General features: G+C 51.0%; 2 protein-coding genes across 2 annotated transcripts; both read right to left on the reverse strand.

Moving 5' to 3' along the window:
• Window positions 1-207: 207 nt before the first annotated feature.
• LOC149975755 (histone H2A) lies at window positions 208-1,509 on the reverse strand. Its single transcript, XM_090204956.1, has one exon. The coding sequence runs from the start codon at window positions 1,507-1,509 to the stop codon at window positions 1,123-1,125; it is 387 nt and encodes a 128-aa protein (XP_090061082.1). The 3' UTR covers window positions 208-1,122.
• Window positions 1,510-10,962: 9,453 nt separating this feature from the next.
• LOC149975756 (histone H2A) lies at window positions 10,963-11,437 on the reverse strand. Its single transcript, XM_090204957.1, has one exon. The coding sequence runs from the start codon at window positions 11,405-11,407 to the stop codon at window positions 11,021-11,023; it is 387 nt and encodes a 128-aa protein (XP_090061083.1). The 5' UTR covers window positions 11,408-11,437; the 3' UTR covers window positions 10,963-11,020.
• Window positions 11,438-17,028: the final 5,591 nt, after the last annotated feature.

Consider the following 17,028-nt stretch of genomic DNA (forward strand, 5'->3'; position numbering starts at 1 on the left):
ACATATAGAGAGCGTTATTGAAACGACTCAAGTCAGTTAAGAACCAACTCTTATTTACAATCACGGCCGGTGGTGATACAGCCTGGAATCGAACCACGGTCTGTAGTGACTCGAGAACAGGGAACATACACGGTGGGAAAGGGGCGTGTACAAATGGAACAATTGTGCCTTTTTGACTGAAATATGGAGGTGGCTCTTAAAAGAGCCTTTGGGGGATTTTGGAGATCAGGTCATCGTTTATGCGCGCTCTCCGCGAATACGACGGGCCAGCTGGATGTCCTTGGGCATGATGGTCACCCTCTTGGCGTGGATGGCGCACAGGTTGGTGTCCTCGAACAGGCCGACCAGGTAAGCCTCGCTTGCCTCCTGCAGGGCCATCACTGCGGAACTCTGGAAGCGCAGGTCGGTCTTAAAGTCCTGGGCAATTTCTCGCACCAGGCGCTGGAAAGGCAGTTTGCGGATCAGCAGCTCAGTGGACTTCTGGTAACGACGGATCTCTCTAAGAGCCACGGTGCCGGGCCTGTAACGGTGAGGCTTCTTCACGCCGCCGGTGGCCGGGGCGCTCTTGCGCGCAGCCTTGGTGGCGAGCTGCTTCCTGGGTGCTTTGCCACCGGTGGATTTGCGAGCGGTTTGCTTGGTTCTGGCCATGGCGCTAGCTAGCTTCCTTCTTTCACAGTCGGAGTATAGCCTCAAAATGCCTATGTGAAGTTTATAAAGCCGGCAGCGGCGTCTGCTCATTGGTCACCATCTCCGCACCGCCCTGATTGGCCCGTTGCGGAGGCCTCCTCCGCCGCCCATTGGACGGGAGGCTCGGCCTCTCCGTGCCGCCCCAAAATGCAACCCCCACCCTCGCCGAGGCGCGCTTGGGTCTTTTGTTAGGGCCGCGAGCAACGTTACACTTGACGCGCAATAATGCTCTCATTCTAGCCTACTAGTTGTTATCCTTCATTTAGGCCTCATGTGGGCACTTGATACGGTGCCGTCTATATGTGTGTGTATCTAACACGCCAAATAATTGGCCAGGCATAGAAAGGACACTTTGCGCTTTTGTTGAGCTAGGTGGTTGGCTCTTAAAAGAGCCTTTGGGGGTTGAGTAGTCAAGTTGCAGCCGCACCAGCGATTTTACTTGGCTTTGACGGCCTTCTCAGTCTTCTTGGGGAGCAGCACTGCCTGGATGTTGGGCAGAACACCACCCTGCGCGATGGTCACGCCGCCAAGCAGTTTGTTCAGCTCCTCGTCGTTACGGACTGCCAGCTGCAGGTGACGGGGGATGATACGAGTCTTCTTGTTGTCACGGGCAGCGTTTCCGGCCAACTCCAGGATCTCAGCAGTCAGGTACTCGAGCACTGCGGCCAGGTACACTGGTGCGCCAGCGCCCACACGCTCGGCGTAGTTGCCTTTACGCAGCAGCCTGTGCACACGGCCCACGGGGAACTGGAGCCCGGCACGGGATGAACGTGTCTTTGCCTTCGCCCTGGCCTTGCCTCCGGTTTTGCCTCTTCCGCTCATATTGGTAGCTTCAGTATGTCACAGAAAGTCTGAATGAGCCGCTGGCCACCTCGAGAGTCTTACTTATACCTCGCCACAAAAGCCATCGATTGGCCACCGGACCGGTGTGGCCTTATCCAATTGGAGTGAGGGAGGGACAGACAGACAGGCAGTCAGCCCTAAGCCCGCCCCCACCCACCCGCCCGCAGGCAGGCAGGCAGCAGAGTGACGAGGGCTAGGCTACTCTGTTTCCCTCCGACTTTTGTTACTTTTTCACGTTGGCGGGAGCGCCAAAGTGACAACTCAAATCACTGAAACATGTATCAATCAATTCGAGAGTGGCTCATAATACAAATGGCTGCTGTCCAACCCACTATAGTATGTATGCTTATTATTATCAGGATCAATGTGACATGCCAATTCTAACACATCACAACAATGTTGACTGGTGAGGGTGCTGCACTCTTGAGTGACAAATGTAAAGCCATTTAGCCACTCCAAAATGTGGTGCGTAAAAGTCATTCATTTCATTTCTTTTGCACCACGGGTAGGTAGGTGGAATGGAATGACATGCGCTTTTATGGAAAGAGGTGGGTGGCTCTTAAAAGAGCCTTTTGTGGTAACAACATGTGTCGAGTAGAAAGAACACTGTTTGTAATAGGTTTACTTCTTCTTGGGGGCTGCCTTCTTGGCCTTGGCCGCCTTGGGCTTGGCGGCTTTGGGCTTCGCTGCCTTGGTAGCCTTCTTGGGGCTCTTGGCCGCTTTCTTGGCCGCTGCGGCGGGCTTCTTCACCTTCTTTGGGCTCTTGGCGGCCTTTTTGGGTGTAGCGGGCTTCTTGGCCTTCTTGGGGGACTTCTTTGCGGCCACGGCCTTCTTGGCTGCTACCTTCTTGGGCTTCTTGGCGGCGGCGGGCTTCTTGGCGGCCACCTTCTTAGCTTTGGGGGCTGCGGCTTTCTTGGCGGGCTTCTTTGCCTCGACGGCCTTCTTGTTGAGCTTGAAGGAGCCGGAAGCACCGGTGCCCTTAGTCTGGACCAGGGTGCCCTTGGTGACGAGGCTCTTGACGGCGATCTTGACACGGGAGTTGTTCTTCTCCACGTCGTAGCCGCCTGCCGCCAGAGACTTCTTGAGCGCGGCCAGGGACACGCCGCTCCTCTCCTTGGAGGCGGACACCGCCTTGACGATGAGCTCGCCTACGCTGGGTCCCGCTTTCTTGGGCTTGGCTGCTGCCTTCTTCTTGGGTGCCTTGGCCGGCGCGGCGGCGGCGGGTGCTGGTGCGACTTCTGCCATGTCTGTCGTTCGGTCCGGTAAACACACACACTTACAACACTACGGTAGTCTGTGAGGAGGAGTACTTTGCTGTAGACGCTGCTCTGCGCTATTGAAGCTCCACACCGTGCAGGGGGCTGGCCTTAAACGCGACATGAGAACCATGTAGACTCAAGCCACCCAGCTCGGCTTCTCCGGGCTGGCCAAATGCTCTTTCACTTGTGTTTTCTGGTCGCCAATATCGGGCCAAAAGTCACCGACGGAGCCGCGTTTTTGGCCCAAAAGCGAACGGCCCAGCGAGCAGACTTGTGTCCGTTCAGAATAAAGTCATGTGGGCTGCAGAAGCCCCGTGCATTTTGCTGCGACTCGCTCAAAACCTCACCGTTCGACTGTCGGGTGGAGCGGTGCGCACTGCTTTTCCTGTGCTATTTGTCTCCTAAATGGCCTAAAAGTGCATCCGATTGCGAGCACCATTGATTGTGGAGTGAGCCGAGATGTCTGGCAAGGGAATCAAATGGTTTGGCGTCCCCTGATGTGCTCCTTGGTGTTTTAAAGGAGAGCTCTTTTGGGGACCTTAAAACACATGCACTTGTGAGGCCTGGCTGAGACTAGTTTCACGTTGTATTCGTCATGTGTCCAGGAGGCAAACGAGAAATAATACACTGTCCAACGACATGCTTACTTGCACTTTGTGTGTGTGTGTGTGATGTTTTATTAGTATGAGTTTATTAGTTGGATTTGGAGCCTGTGTGTTTTCTTGTGCTAGGTAGTCTCTCTCTCTGTCTGTGTGTCTCTTTCAAAAGCGTGTCAGAGAGAGAGAGAGAGAGAGAGAGAGATAGGCTTGTGGCCTTCTCGCAGTCCTTCCTCGCTTGACTCCGCAGCGTGACTCACTCGTGCCGGTCTTTGTGTCTGTGGGTCTTGGTGTCTGGCTGTGCGGCCGGCGCTATGGAGGCTGGCGCCCCATGTGCTTGTCCGCCCTGATATAGGCCTAGAGAGAGAGATTTGGAGCCTCTTCTTCTCTCTCCTCCTCCCTCTTGTACAGGTGTGTGTAAGGGATGTGAAACGGCTAGTTTCAATCGGTGACGTCACTTGCTCTGAGACTGTTGTTGATGATGTGTGCAGAGGGTCCCTGGTTCGGCCTAAAGTTATACTGTTACACAGGCTCCAGTCATCGGAGCACGAGTGGAATCCCACTCACTGTGTTATACTGCCATGCACACATTCCTACCCTGTTCATGTCAGCATCATTTATTCCCTCTCCCCCCTTTTTGACATGTCCTCCACACACACACACACATATATGGATTTGCTTTTTTCACTGACAGGTTGGGTGGCTCTTAAAAGAGCCTTTGGGTTACTACAGCACTCCAAATGGGCTGTTTACTTGGAGCTGGTGTACTTGGTCACGGCCTTGGTGCCCTCGGACACTGCGTGCTTGGCCAGCTCTCCGGGGAGCAGCAGGCGCACTGCGGTCTGGATCTCCCTGGAGGTGATGGTGGAACGCTTGTTGTAGTGGGCCAGGCGAGACGACTCTCCGGCGATACGCTCGAAGATGTCGTTCACGAACGAGTTCATGATTCCCATGGCCTTGGAGGAGATGCCGGTATCGGGGTGGACCTGCTTCAGGACTTTGTACACGTAAATGGCGTAGCTCTCCTTCCTCGACTTTCGGCGTTTCTTGCCGCCTTTCCCTGCGGTCTTGGTGACGGCTTTCTTGGAGCCCTTCTTGGGCGCGGACTTTGCTGGCTCGGGCATGATGCTGATGTCTCGCTGCTTCTCACAAACGAATGAGGGGGTGGAGAGCCCTTTCCCTCTTATGAAGACGAAGCTAAGCTAATTCGCCGGCCGTGGACACACCCCTGCTTTCTCATAGGCGCCCCTGCCATTTGCCCAGTGGAGCTGAGCGCGCATAAGAGCCTTCCACTCAGAGGCTTGCTTCCCTAACAAAGACCATAGCCTATGCTCTGTCACTGGTGGGGAATGGTGTGTTTCCAAAAAAGTCCTACAATGGCCAAAAATAAGGCTCCCCTTTTTGGTACTTGGTGGGGATTTCCCAGCCGTGGTGCCTTTATTTCGGGTGTCTCGTAATACGACTGTACGCAAAGCCTGCACTGAACATAGCCTCCCTCCTGTCATGAACACTCCCTCCCTGTCCACTCAAGAGTGGCTCATGGTTTAATACGACTGTAGGCAAAGCCTGCACTGAACATAGCCTCCCTCCTGTCATGAACACTCCCTCCCTGTCCACTCAAGAGTGGCTCATGGTTTAATACGACTGTAGGCAAAGCCTGCACTGAACATAGCCTCCTGTCACGAATACTCCCTCCCTGTCCACTCAAGAGTGGCTCATGGTTTCCTACGATAATGGATTTGACCCTTTTGAAGCGGATGTGGGTGGCTCTTAAAAGAGCCTTTGGGTTCAAGTCGGGATGTTGACGTTCCGAGAAGAGTGCGTTTAACCGCCGAAACCGTACAGGGTGCGTCCCTGGCGTTTCAGAGCGTAGACCACGTCCATGGCCGTAACGGTCTTCCTCTTGGCGTGCTCGGTGTAGGTGACGGCGTCACGGATCACGTTCTCAAGGAACACCTTCAGGACACCGCGGGTCTCCTCGTAGATCAGCCCGGAGATACGCTTCACGCCGCCACGGCGAGCCAGACGGCGAATGGCGGGCTTGGTGATTCCCTGGATGTTATCGCGGAGAACCTTACGGTGACGCTTAGCGCCTCCTTTTCCGAGTCCCTTGCCGCCTTTACCTCTTCCAGACATCGTGTGTTCGCTAGCTGAGTTCAAGTGAATTAATGACGTAATTTTCGGTGCTCGGGTGCTCTTATTATCTGCGTTTGGTGGACCTGATTGAAGCCAGTGGCACAGAAAGCGCGCGCTTTTGCCTGGCCTCTGCTGCAAAGGGGAGGGCAGGGCGTTCGTTCTAGGGAACAATGGAGGAAGAAGAAATCAAAGCTACTTACTTACATGCGCGGGAAACACACTCAAATACTGAGCTATGTTGAACACAAGGCCCAACTGTGATGTCCCACTCTTCACATTGATTGGTGTTGTTCTACTTGTTGTTGTTGTTGCACCTGATTCAACTCTTTCAATCAGCTGTGCCTCTCCAGGGCTACCACAAAAAATGGCTACTCTACCCCTGCCTGGAGTTGGGAAACACTGAACTAGTAGGATTCAACCCACTGCAGTTGCCAGTCACACCTAATAGAGATAGGCGTTAAAACCTCAAATAGTGTCACAAGTACAAAGGAGAAACAAAGTGCAACATACGGGAAACAAATACACAAGGAATGCCACAAACCCTATAAGGGGTCCGTAATGTCACCTCAGCAGTCATGTAGCTCTTGAAGGCCATGTAATAACGTCATTCTTCTTTTTCTTCCCTAGACAGGATCCAGGTGGCCATGGGAAGGGTGGTGATACCTCTGCAAGCTGAAACGCAGTAAAACATTCCTCAGACACCCACCCAACACACACACAATAAAGGGATCATTTTCCTATGCGTACAGAGGTGATAGGGATGTGCAAATATTGTATGGTACTTTTTTCAAAAAACAATAACATAGCCTTATATTACGGAAATAGTGGTATGAGGTGGATCCTTTATAGGCCAGAGAGCCTCAGCTGTTGCATTGAATGATCTCAACAGGTCATTTCAAAGGGGACAAATGAGGCCCAAGGGCACATACTGGCGATTGACCAATCGGTGCAGTTGATTCACATCTCAGATGTGACTAGGTATCATCTTACAACTTATTGTTGCCATAATTGTCTCTTACGTGCACTTAGTGGCTGCCGGCCCTCGGTTTAGTACATCGAGCAACAGAGGTTGCCTTTTAGGAGAATGACTGACAAGCGTTCAACTAGCTGGGATGCAGCTAGTGTCATCAAAGCACTTTGTCATAGCAAGTTAGAAGAAATAGGTTAAGGTTACGAAAAGGCTTAGGCTTACCCCAAATGTCACGTCCGTTCGTAGCTGTACTCCGTGTAGGCACAACAAGTCATCACACAGAGAGCACACTTGAAGCACAACTGCACTGCCTGGAAGGCCGCAACGGACTGAATTGGAATCCCTCAAACAGCACGCTAACTACATTCCGCTTTATGATGTCACAGTCAGCCCCTCGGAACACTGGTCCTCAACAATCTCAAACACCTTGGATACCCAAGCCAAACATTCTCGAATCACTCACATTCACAAATCAACCAGGGCGAAGAAGGCTGCCAGGAATTGAATGCTGAAAAGCTAACCTCCTTCACAGAGCAACATCATAGGACTGGGAGTTTGTGTTCAACAGCTTGCGTTCCCCTATTATCAAGGGCTTAGTTCCTCTATAGGCTACAGTGCAGATACTTCACATGCAGAGTACAACAACAAATAACAGAGGGCCTGTTACCACACCCTATAGGCTAGGAGTTGAACTTGGACCACAATGACATTGGTAGTAATTAGCCTGCAGCATAAATGACAGCTCCCTAACGGGGACATAAAGTGGAAATGGAAGTGCGACACATAGAGGAAAAGTCCTAATCCTAATCAAATAGACACATTTTTTTAAATTTTTATTTTTATTTATTTCACCAGGTAGGCAAGTTGAGAACAAGTTCTCATTTACAATTGCGACCTGGCCAAGATTAAGCAAAGCAGTTCGACACATACAACGACACAGACTTACACATGGAGTAAAACAAACATACAGTCAATAATACAGTATAAACAAGTCTATATACGATGTGAGCAAATGAGGTGAGATAAGGGAGGTAAAGGCAAAAAAAGCCCATGGTGGCAAAGTAAATACAATATAGCAAGTAAAACACTGGAATGGTACATTTGCAATGGAAGACATGTGCAAAGTAGAAATAAAAATAATGGGGTGCAAAGGAGCAAAATAAATAAATTCATTAAATACAGTAGGGAAAGAGGTAGTTGTTTGGCCTAAATTATAGGTGGGCTATGTACAGGTGCAGTAATCTGTGAGCTGCTCTGACAGTTGGTGCTTAAAGCTAGTGAGGGAGATAAGTGTTTCCAGTTTCAGAGATTTTTGTAGTTCGTTCCAGTCATTGGCAGCAGAGAACTGGAAGGAGAGGCGGCCAAAGAAAGAATTGGTTTTGGGGGTGACTAGAGAGATATACATACACCTGTTTAGCAGATGTCGGGAAATGCTTGTGTTACTAGCTCCAACAGCACAGTAAGATCTAACCATGTTCCAACATTCCACACAATACACCCAAATGCAATTGGAATACATCAATATATGGACGAGCAATGTCAGACCGTCCGTAGACTAACATACCTTACAATACAATACTTTATATATCCACATGACATGAGCTATGCAAACCACCTCCACGTTAGGAATGTGCCCAGTGATATCTAACAAAAACACACACCTCCGTGGAACCCACATGGCAAGACAGGAAGGAAGACATGCAGGAGTGCTCATGAAGAAGACCGGAATCATCTCCAATCAAGTGAACAATGTCAAAGGAATAGGGCAAGTCATATAGATAGGGAGGCATTTCACCGCCACCCGCTGGAGCACAAGTCATTTTGCCAACACTGGCTCATCATTCAAAGCCACATAGGGAGGGATCTTAACACCACCTGCTGGATCAGAAGTGCCACTCACAATGGCCACACAGACCATTTCTCCCTCAACCTGATGCAATTGTCACAACAAGTATGTGCTCAAAATCAAACATTAACTACAACAGATCATCAAATAGGCAAACACATGCTCATGTAGAGTACCTCAAATTATACAGTTACTTTGTCACCAAAGCTAATCTGTCATTCATCTACAAATACATGCTCTTCTAAAGCCACAATGCAATGTTCACATGGTACATTTCATTTCTTACAATCTATGTCACTATTACTTCATTTGACTGCTCTTAAATCATATTCACTTAACCCTTTTCTTCACCTGCTGATTTTCTGCTGCTTTTGTCTCTTGCAGATTTGGACGTCATGTGAATCTATGTTTCTCAAGTATCAAAAGAGAGTAAGTTACATTGACCTACTTTATGAAAAACGGAATGGTACTTTTCTCTCTAGCCTAGTGCACTCTTTATCTGTAAGCTCCCCTACTGGTGTAGGTAGCTAAAAAAAAAAAAGGTACAGATGCCAGTACCCCATGTAGCCTATAGAACTTGATCTCGACGACCACATTTTACACCAATGCACCCCGACAATCGGTTGGTGGTCGGGAATCAAGTGGATGATTCTGGGACCAATTACAGGATGAGGGGTGTACTGAACTGTGCCTATAGCATGTCAAAAATCCCTCCAACGGGAAATAGGCCTTGGCAAATGGCCAGGGGCGCTGTCTTTTTCAGCACCACGGAGCTCCGCTATTACCTGTCTCATGAGTGAAGATGCAACAGCAGACAATTCCTGCTCTTTTGTCCTGAGATGACACACTTTAGCCGTGTCATTGCTGCATTTAACTGGCAGCCTGTATTTAGGGCCTTTACTTTGTCGTATCATTTGGTCAAGGGGTTTCGATTCCTCAGCAAATCTTCTTGGAAAAATGAACTAAATCCCACATCAGAAGTCGACTTCAAATCACGCCAAAGACACACGACTCTACTCTACTTTTTTTCGACCACCTTTCACTTGCGCCGGACAGAGATATATCATTTTACTTTCAATAGCTTAGTCAGTCGCATGAATTATGGGGTGCACACAGCTAACGTTGTAATGATCGGATCAAAACATGGATTTTTGGGGCCATCGAGGAATGTCACATGGGCCAGAAATCATTGAATGGCCATTTTCACAAAGGAATAGACAGACTCTAGCATGTTACATTCCAAGAGCAATTGGAATCGAAAAAACACAACGTGCCCCACTTGGGGACCCGAGGACCGAGTTTGGGAAACGCTGGCCTGAAGATCAAATACCAATAGGGAGCCACTATGACGTGCTCACACGCTGACAGTACCAGCGTTTAACCACTAGATGGCCTCCGTGCTCCACGGTAAACTTTTCCCATCTCATCAGCGGCACTTTCAAAGTCAGTTGTTCTTAGCTACATAGTGACCATTTTTGACACTTTTTGCCCTATATCATTACTATCACTCATTACTGCTAGTGTATTTTTCCCCTCTTCTACTCTAGGCATACATCTAATCACATATAGAGAGCGTTATTGAAACGACTCAAGTCAGTTAAGAACCAACTCTTATTTACAATCACGGCCGGTGGTGATACAGCCTGGAATCGAACCACGGTCTGTAGTGACTCGAGAACAGGGAACATACACGGTGGGAAAGGGGCGTGTACAAATGGAACAATTGTGCCTTTTTGACTGAAATATGGAGGTGGCTCTTAAAAGAGCCTTTGGGGGATTTTGGAGATCAGGTCATCGTTTATGCGCGCTCTCCGCGAATACGACGGGCCAGCTGGATGTCCTTGGGCATGATGGTCACCCTCTTGGCGTGGATGGCGCACAGGTTGGTGTCCTCGAACAGGCCGACCAGGTAAGCCTCGCTTGCCTCCTGCAGGGCCATCACTGCGGAACTCTGGAAGCGCAGGTCGGTCTTAAAGTCCTGGGCAATTTCTCGCACCAGGCGCTGGAAAGGCAGTTTGCGGATCAGCAGCTCAGTGGACTTCTGGTAACGACGGATCTCTCTAAGAGCCACGGTGCCGGGCCTGTAACGGTGAGGCTTCTTCACGCCGCCGGTGGCCGGGGCGCTCTTGCGCGCAGCCTTGGTGGCGAGCTGCTTCCTGGGTGCTTTGCCACCGGTGGATTTGCGAGCGGTTTGCTTGGTTCTGGCCATGGCGCTAGCTAGCTTCCTTCTTTCACAGTCGGAGTATAGCCTCAAAATGCCTATGTGAAGTTTATAAAGCCGGCAGCGGCGTCTGCTCATTGGTCACCATCTCCGCACCGCCCTGATTGGCCCGTTGCGGAGGCCTCCTCCGCCGCCCATTGGACGGGAGGCTCGGCCTCTCCGTGCCGCCCCAAAATGCAACCCCCACCCTCGCCGAGGCGCGCTTGGGTCTTTTGTTAGGGCCGCGAGCAACGTTACACTTGACGCGCAATAATGCTCTCATTCTAGCCTACTAGTTGTTATCCTTCATTTAGGCCTCATGTGGGCACTTGATACGGTGCCGTCTATATGTGTGTGTATCTAACACGCCAAATAATTGGCCAGGCATAGAAAGGACACTTTGCGCTTTTGTTGAGCTAGGTTGTTGGCTCTTAAAAGAGCCTTTGGGGGTTGAGTAGTCAAGTTGCAGCCGCACCAGCGATTTTACTTGGCTTTGACGGCCTTCTCAGTCTTCTTGGGGAGCAGCACTGCCTGGATGTTGGGCAGAACACCACCCTGCGCGATGGTCACGCCGCCAAGCAGTTTGTTCAGCTCCTCGTCGTTACGGACTGCCAGCTGCAGGTGACGGGGGATGATACGAGTCTTCTTGTTGTCACGGGCAGCGTTTCCGGCCAACTCCAGGATCTCAGCAGTCAGGTACTCGAGCACTGCGGCCAGGTACACTGGTGCGCCAGCGCCCACACGCTCGGCGTAGTTGCCTTTACGCAGCAGCCTGTGCACACGGCCCACGGGGAACTGGAGCCCGGCACGGGATGAACGTGTCTTTGCCTTCGCCCTGGCCTTGCCTCCGGTTTTGCCTCTTCCGCTCATATTGGTAGCTTCAGTATGTCACAGAAAGTCTGAATGAGCCGCTGGCCACCTCGAGAGTCTTACTTATACCTCGCCACAAAAGCCATCGATTGGCCACCGGACCGGTGTGGCCTTATCCAATTGGAGTGAGGGAGGGACAGACAGACAGGCAGTCAGCCCTAAGCCCGCCCCCACCCACCCGCCCGCAGGCAGGCAGGCAGCAGAGTGACGAGGGCTAGGCTACTCTGTTTCCCTCCGACTTTTGTTACTTTTTCACGTTGGCGGGAGCGCCAAAGTGACAACTCAAATCACTGAAACATGTATCAATCAATTCGAGAGTGGCTCATAATACAAATGGCTGCTGTCCAACCCACTATAGTATGTATGCTTATTATTATCAGGATCAATGTGACATGCCAATTCTAACACATCACAACAATGTTGACTGGTGAGGGTGCTGCACTCTTGAGTGACAAATGTAAAGCCATTTAGCCACTCCAAAATGTGGTGCGTAAAAGTCATTCATTTCATTTCTTTTGCACCACGGGTAGGTAGGTGGAATGGAATGACATGCGCTTTTATGGAAAGAGGTGGGTGGCTCTTAAAAGAGCCTTTTGTGGTAACAACATGTGTCGAGTAGAAAGAACACTGTTTGTAATAGGTTTACTTCTTCTTGGGGGCTGCCTTCTTGGCCTTGGCCGCCTTGGGCTTGGCGGCTTTGGGCTTCGCTGCCTTGGTAGCCTTCTTGGGGCTCTTGGCCGCTTTCTTGGCCGCTGCGGCGGGCTTCTTCACCTTCTTTGGGCTCTTGGCGGCCTTTTTGGGTGTAGCGGGCTTCTTGGCCTTCTTGGGGGACTTCTTTGCGGCCACGGCCTTCTTGGCTGCTACCTTCTTGGGCTTCTTGGCGGCGGCGGGCTTCTTGGCGGCCACCTTCTTAGCTTTGGGGGCTGCGGCTTTCTTGGCGGGCTTCTTTGCCTCGACGGCCTTCTTGTTGAGCTTGAAGGAGCCGGAAGCACCGGTGCCCTTAGTCTGGACCAGGGTGCCCTTGGTGACGAGGCTCTTGACGGCGATCTTGACACGGGAGTTGTTCTTCTCCACGTCGTAGCCGCCTGCCGCCAGAGACTTCTTGAGCGCGGCCAGGGACACGCCGCTCCTCTCCTTGGAGGCGGACACCGCCTTGACGATGAGCTCGCCTACGCTGGGTCCCGCTTTCTTGGGCTTGGCTGCTGCCTTCTTCTTGGGTGCCTTGGCCGGCGCGGCGGCGGCGGGTGCTGGTGCGACTTCTGCCATGTCTGTCGTTCGGTCCGGTAAACACACACACTTACAACACTACGGTAGTCTGTGAGGAGGAGTACTTTGCTGTAGACGCTGCTCTGCGCTATTGAAGCTCCACACCGTGCAGGGGGCTGGCCTTAAACGCGACATGAGAACCATGTAGACTCAAGCCACCCAGCTCGGCTTCTCCGGGCTGGCCAAATGCTCTTTCACTTGTGTTTTCTGGTCGCCAATATCGGGCCAAAAGTCACCGACGGAGCCGCGTTTTTGGCCCAAAAGCGAACGGCCCAGCGAGCAGACTTGTGTCCGTTCAGAATAAAGTCATGTGGGCTGCAGAAGCCCCGTGCATTTTGCTGCGACTCGCTCAAAACCTCACCGTTCGACTGTCGGGTGGAGCGGTGCGCGCTGCTTTTCCTGTGCTATTTGTCTCCTAAATGGCCTAAAAGTGCATCCGATTGCGAGCACCATTGATTGTGGAGTGAGCCGAGATGTCTGGCAAGGGAATCAAATGGTTTGGCGTCCCCTGATGTGCTCCTTGGTGTTTTAAAGGAGAGCTCTTTTGGGGACCTTAAAACACATGCACTTGTGAGGCCTGGCTGAGACTAGTTTCACGTTGTATTCGTCATGTGTCCAGGAGGCAAACGAGAAATAATACACTGTCCAACGACATGCTTACTTGCACTTTGTGTGTGTGTGTGTGATGTTTTATTAGTATGAGTTTATTAGTTGGATTTGGAGCCTGTGTGTTTTCTTGTGCTAGGTAGTCTCTCTCTCTGTCTGTGTGTCTCTTTCAAAAGCGTGTCAGAGAGAGAGAGAGAGAGAGAGAGAGATAGGCTTGTGGCCTTCTCGCAGTCCTTCCTCGCTTGACTCCGCAGCGTGACTCACTCGTGCCGGTCTTTGTGTCTGTGGGTCTTGGTGTCTGGCTGTGCGGCCGGCGCTATGGAGGCTGGCGCCCCATGTGCTTGTCCGCCCTGATATAGGCCTAGAGAGAGAGATTTGGAGCCTCTTCTTCTCTCTCCTCCTCCCTCTTGTACAGGTGTGTGTAAGGGATGTGAAACGGCTAGTTTCAATCGGTGACGTCACTTGCTCTGAGACTGTTGTTGATGATGTGTGCAGAGGGTCCCTGGTTCGGCCTAAAGTTATACTGTTACACAGGCTCCAGTCATCGGAGCACGAGTGGAATCCCACTCACTGTGTTATACTGCCATGCACACATTCCTACCCTGTTCATGTCAGCATCATTTATTCCCTCTCCCCCCTTTTTGACATGTCCTCCACACACACACACACATATATGGATTTGCTTTTTTCACTGACAGGTTGGGTGGCTCTTAAAAGAGCCTTTGGGTTACTACAGCACTCCAAATGGGCTGTTTACTTGGAGCTGGTGTACTTGGTCACGGCCTTGGTGCCCTCGGACACTGCGTGCTTGGCCAGCTCTCCGGGGAGCAGCAGGCGCACTGCGGTCTGGATCTCCCTGGAGGTGATGGTGGAACGCTTGTTGTAGTGGGCCAGGCGAGACGACTCTCCGGCGATACGCTCGAAGATGTCGTTCACGAACGAGTTCATGATTCCCATGGCCTTGGAGGAGATGCCGGTATCGGGGTGGACCTGCTTCAGGACTTTGTACACGTAAATGGCGTAGCTCTCCTTCCTCGACTTTCGGCGTTTCTTGCCGCCTTTCCCTGCGGTCTTGGTGACGGCTTTCTTGGAGCCCTTCTTGGGCGCGGACTTTGCTGGCTCGGGCATGATGCTGATGTCTCGCTGCTTCTCACAAACGAATGAGGGGGTGGAGAGCCCTTTCCCTCTTATGAAGACGAAGCTAAGCTAATTCGCCGGCCGTGGACACACCCCTGCTTTCTCATAGGCGCCCCTGCCATTTGCCCAGTGGAGCTGAGCGCGCATAAGAGCCTTCCACTCAGAGGCTTGCTTCCCTAACAAAGACCATAGCCTATGCTCTGTCACTGGTGGGGAATGGTGTGTTTCCAAAAAAGTCCTACAATGGCCAAAAATAAGGCTCCCCTTTTTGGTACTTGGTGGGGATTTCCCAGCCGTGGTGCCTTTATTTCGGGTGTCTCGTAATACGACTGTACGCAAAGCCTGCACTGAACATAGCCTCCCTCCTGTCATGAACACTCCCTCCCTGTCCACTCAAGAGTGGCTCATGGTTTAATACGACTGTAGGCAAAGCCTGCACTGAACATAGCCTCCCTCCTGTCATGAACACTCCCTCCCTGTCCACTCAAGAGTGGCTCATGGTTTAATACGACTGTAGGCAAAGCCTGCACTGAACATAGCCTCCTGTCACGAATACTCCCTCCCTGTCCACTCAAGAGTGGCTCATGGTTTCCTACGATAATGGATTTGACCCTTTTGAAGCGGATGTGGGTGGCTCTTAAAAGAGCCTTTGGGTTCAAGTCGGGATGTTGACGTTCCGAGAAGAGTGCGTTTAACCGCCGAAACCGTACAGGGTGCGTCCCTGGCGTTTCAGAGCGTAGACCACGTCCATGGCCGTAACGGTCTTCCTCTTGGCGTGCTCGGTGTAGGTGACGGCGTCACGGATCACGTTCTCAAGGAACACCTTCAGGACACCGCGGGTCTCCTCGTAGATCAGCCCGGAGATACGCTTCACGCCGCCACGGCGAGCCAGACGGCGAATGGCGGGCTTGGTGATTCCCTGGATGTTATCGCGGAGAACCTTACGGTGACGCTTAGCGCCTCCTTTTCCGAGTCCCTTGCCGCCTTTACCTCTTCCAGACATCGTGTGTTCGCTAGCTGAGTTCAAGTGAATTAATGACGTAATTTTCGGTGCTCGGGTGCTCTTATTATCTGCGTTTGGTGGACCTGATTGAAGCCAGTGGCACAGAAAGCGCGCGCTTTTGCCTGGCCTCTGCTGCAAAGGGGAGGGCAGGGCGTTCGTTCTAGGGAACAATGGAGGAAGAAGAAATCAAAGCTACTTACTTACATGCGCGGGAAACACACTCAAATACTGAGCTATGTTGAACACAAGGCCCAACTGTGATGTCCCACTCTTCACATTGATTGGTGTTGTTCTACTTGTTGTTGTTGTTGCACCTGATTCAACTCTTTCAATCAGCTGTGCCTCTCCAGGGCTACCACAAAAAATGGCTACTCTACCCCTGCCTGGAGTTGGGAAACACTGAACTAGTAGGATTCAACCCACTGCAGTTGCCAGTCACACCTAATAGAGATAGGCGTTAAAACCTCAAATAGTGTCACAAGTACAAAGGAGAAACAAAGTGCAACATACGGGAAACAAATACACAAGGAATGCCACAAACCCTATAAGGGGTCCGTAATGTCACCTCAGCAGTCATGTAGCTCTTGAAGGCCATGTAATAACGTCATTCTTCTTTTTCTTCCCTAGACAGGATCCAGGTGGCCATGGGAAGGGTGGTGATACCTCTGCAAGCTGAAACGCAGTAAAACATTCCTCAGACACCCACCCAACACACACACAATAAAGGGATCATTTTCCTATGCGTACAGAGGTGATAGGGATGTGCAAATATTGTATGGTACTTTTTTCAAAAAACAATAACATAGCCTTATATTACGGAAATAGTGGTATGAGGTGGATCCTTTATAGGCCAGAGAGCCTCAGCTGTTGCATTGAATGATCTCAACAGGTCATTTCAAAGGGGACAAATGAGGCCCAAGGGCACATACTGGCGATTGACCAATCGGTGCAGTTGATTCACATCTCAGATGTGACTAGGTATCATCTTACAACTTATTGTTGCCATAATTGTCTCTTACGTGCACTTAGTGGCTGCCGGCCCTCGGTTTAGTACATCGAGCAACAGAGGTTGCCTTTTAGGAGAATGACTGACAAGCGTTCAACTAGCTGGGATGCAGCTAGTGTCATCAAAGCACTTTGTCATAGCAAGTTAGAAGAAATAGGTTAAGGTTACGAAAAGGCTTAGGCTTACCCCAAATGTCACGTCCGTTCGTAGCTGTACTCCGTGTAGGCACAACAAGTCATCACACAGAGAGCACACTTGAAGCACAACTGCACTGCCTGGAAGGCCGCAACGGACTGAATTGGAATCCCTCAAACAGCACGCTAACTACATTCCGCTTTATGATGTCACAGTCAGCCCCTCGGAACACTGGTCCTCAACAATCTCAAACACCTTGGATACCCAAGCCAAACATTCTCGAATCACTCACATTCACAAATCAACCAGGGCGAAGAAGGCTGCCAGGAATTGAATGCTGAAAAGCTAACCTCCTTCACAGAGCAACATCATAGGACTGGGAGTTTGTGTTCAACAGCTTGCGTTCCCCTATTATCAAGGGCTTAGTTCCTCTATAGGCTACAGTGCAGATACTTCACATGCAGAGTA

This window comes from Oncorhynchus mykiss, chromosome 17, assembly GCF_057628025.1.
Source record: "Oncorhynchus mykiss isolate SJ-2025 chromosome 17, ASM5762802v1, whole genome shotgun sequence".
NCBI classification, from domain to species: Eukaryota; Metazoa; Chordata; class Actinopteri; order Salmoniformes; family Salmonidae; genus Oncorhynchus; species Oncorhynchus mykiss.

Bases quoted from the DNA above. Each gene is read 5' to 3' on its own strand.
- LOC149975755 (XM_090204956.1), bottom strand. From the start codon at position 1,509: ATGAGCGGAAGAGGCAAAACCGGAGGCAAGGCCAGGGCGAAGGCAAAG.
- LOC149975756 (XM_090204957.1), bottom strand. From the start codon at position 11,407: ATGAGCGGAAGAGGCAAAACCGGAGGCAAGGCCAGGGCGAAGGCAAAG.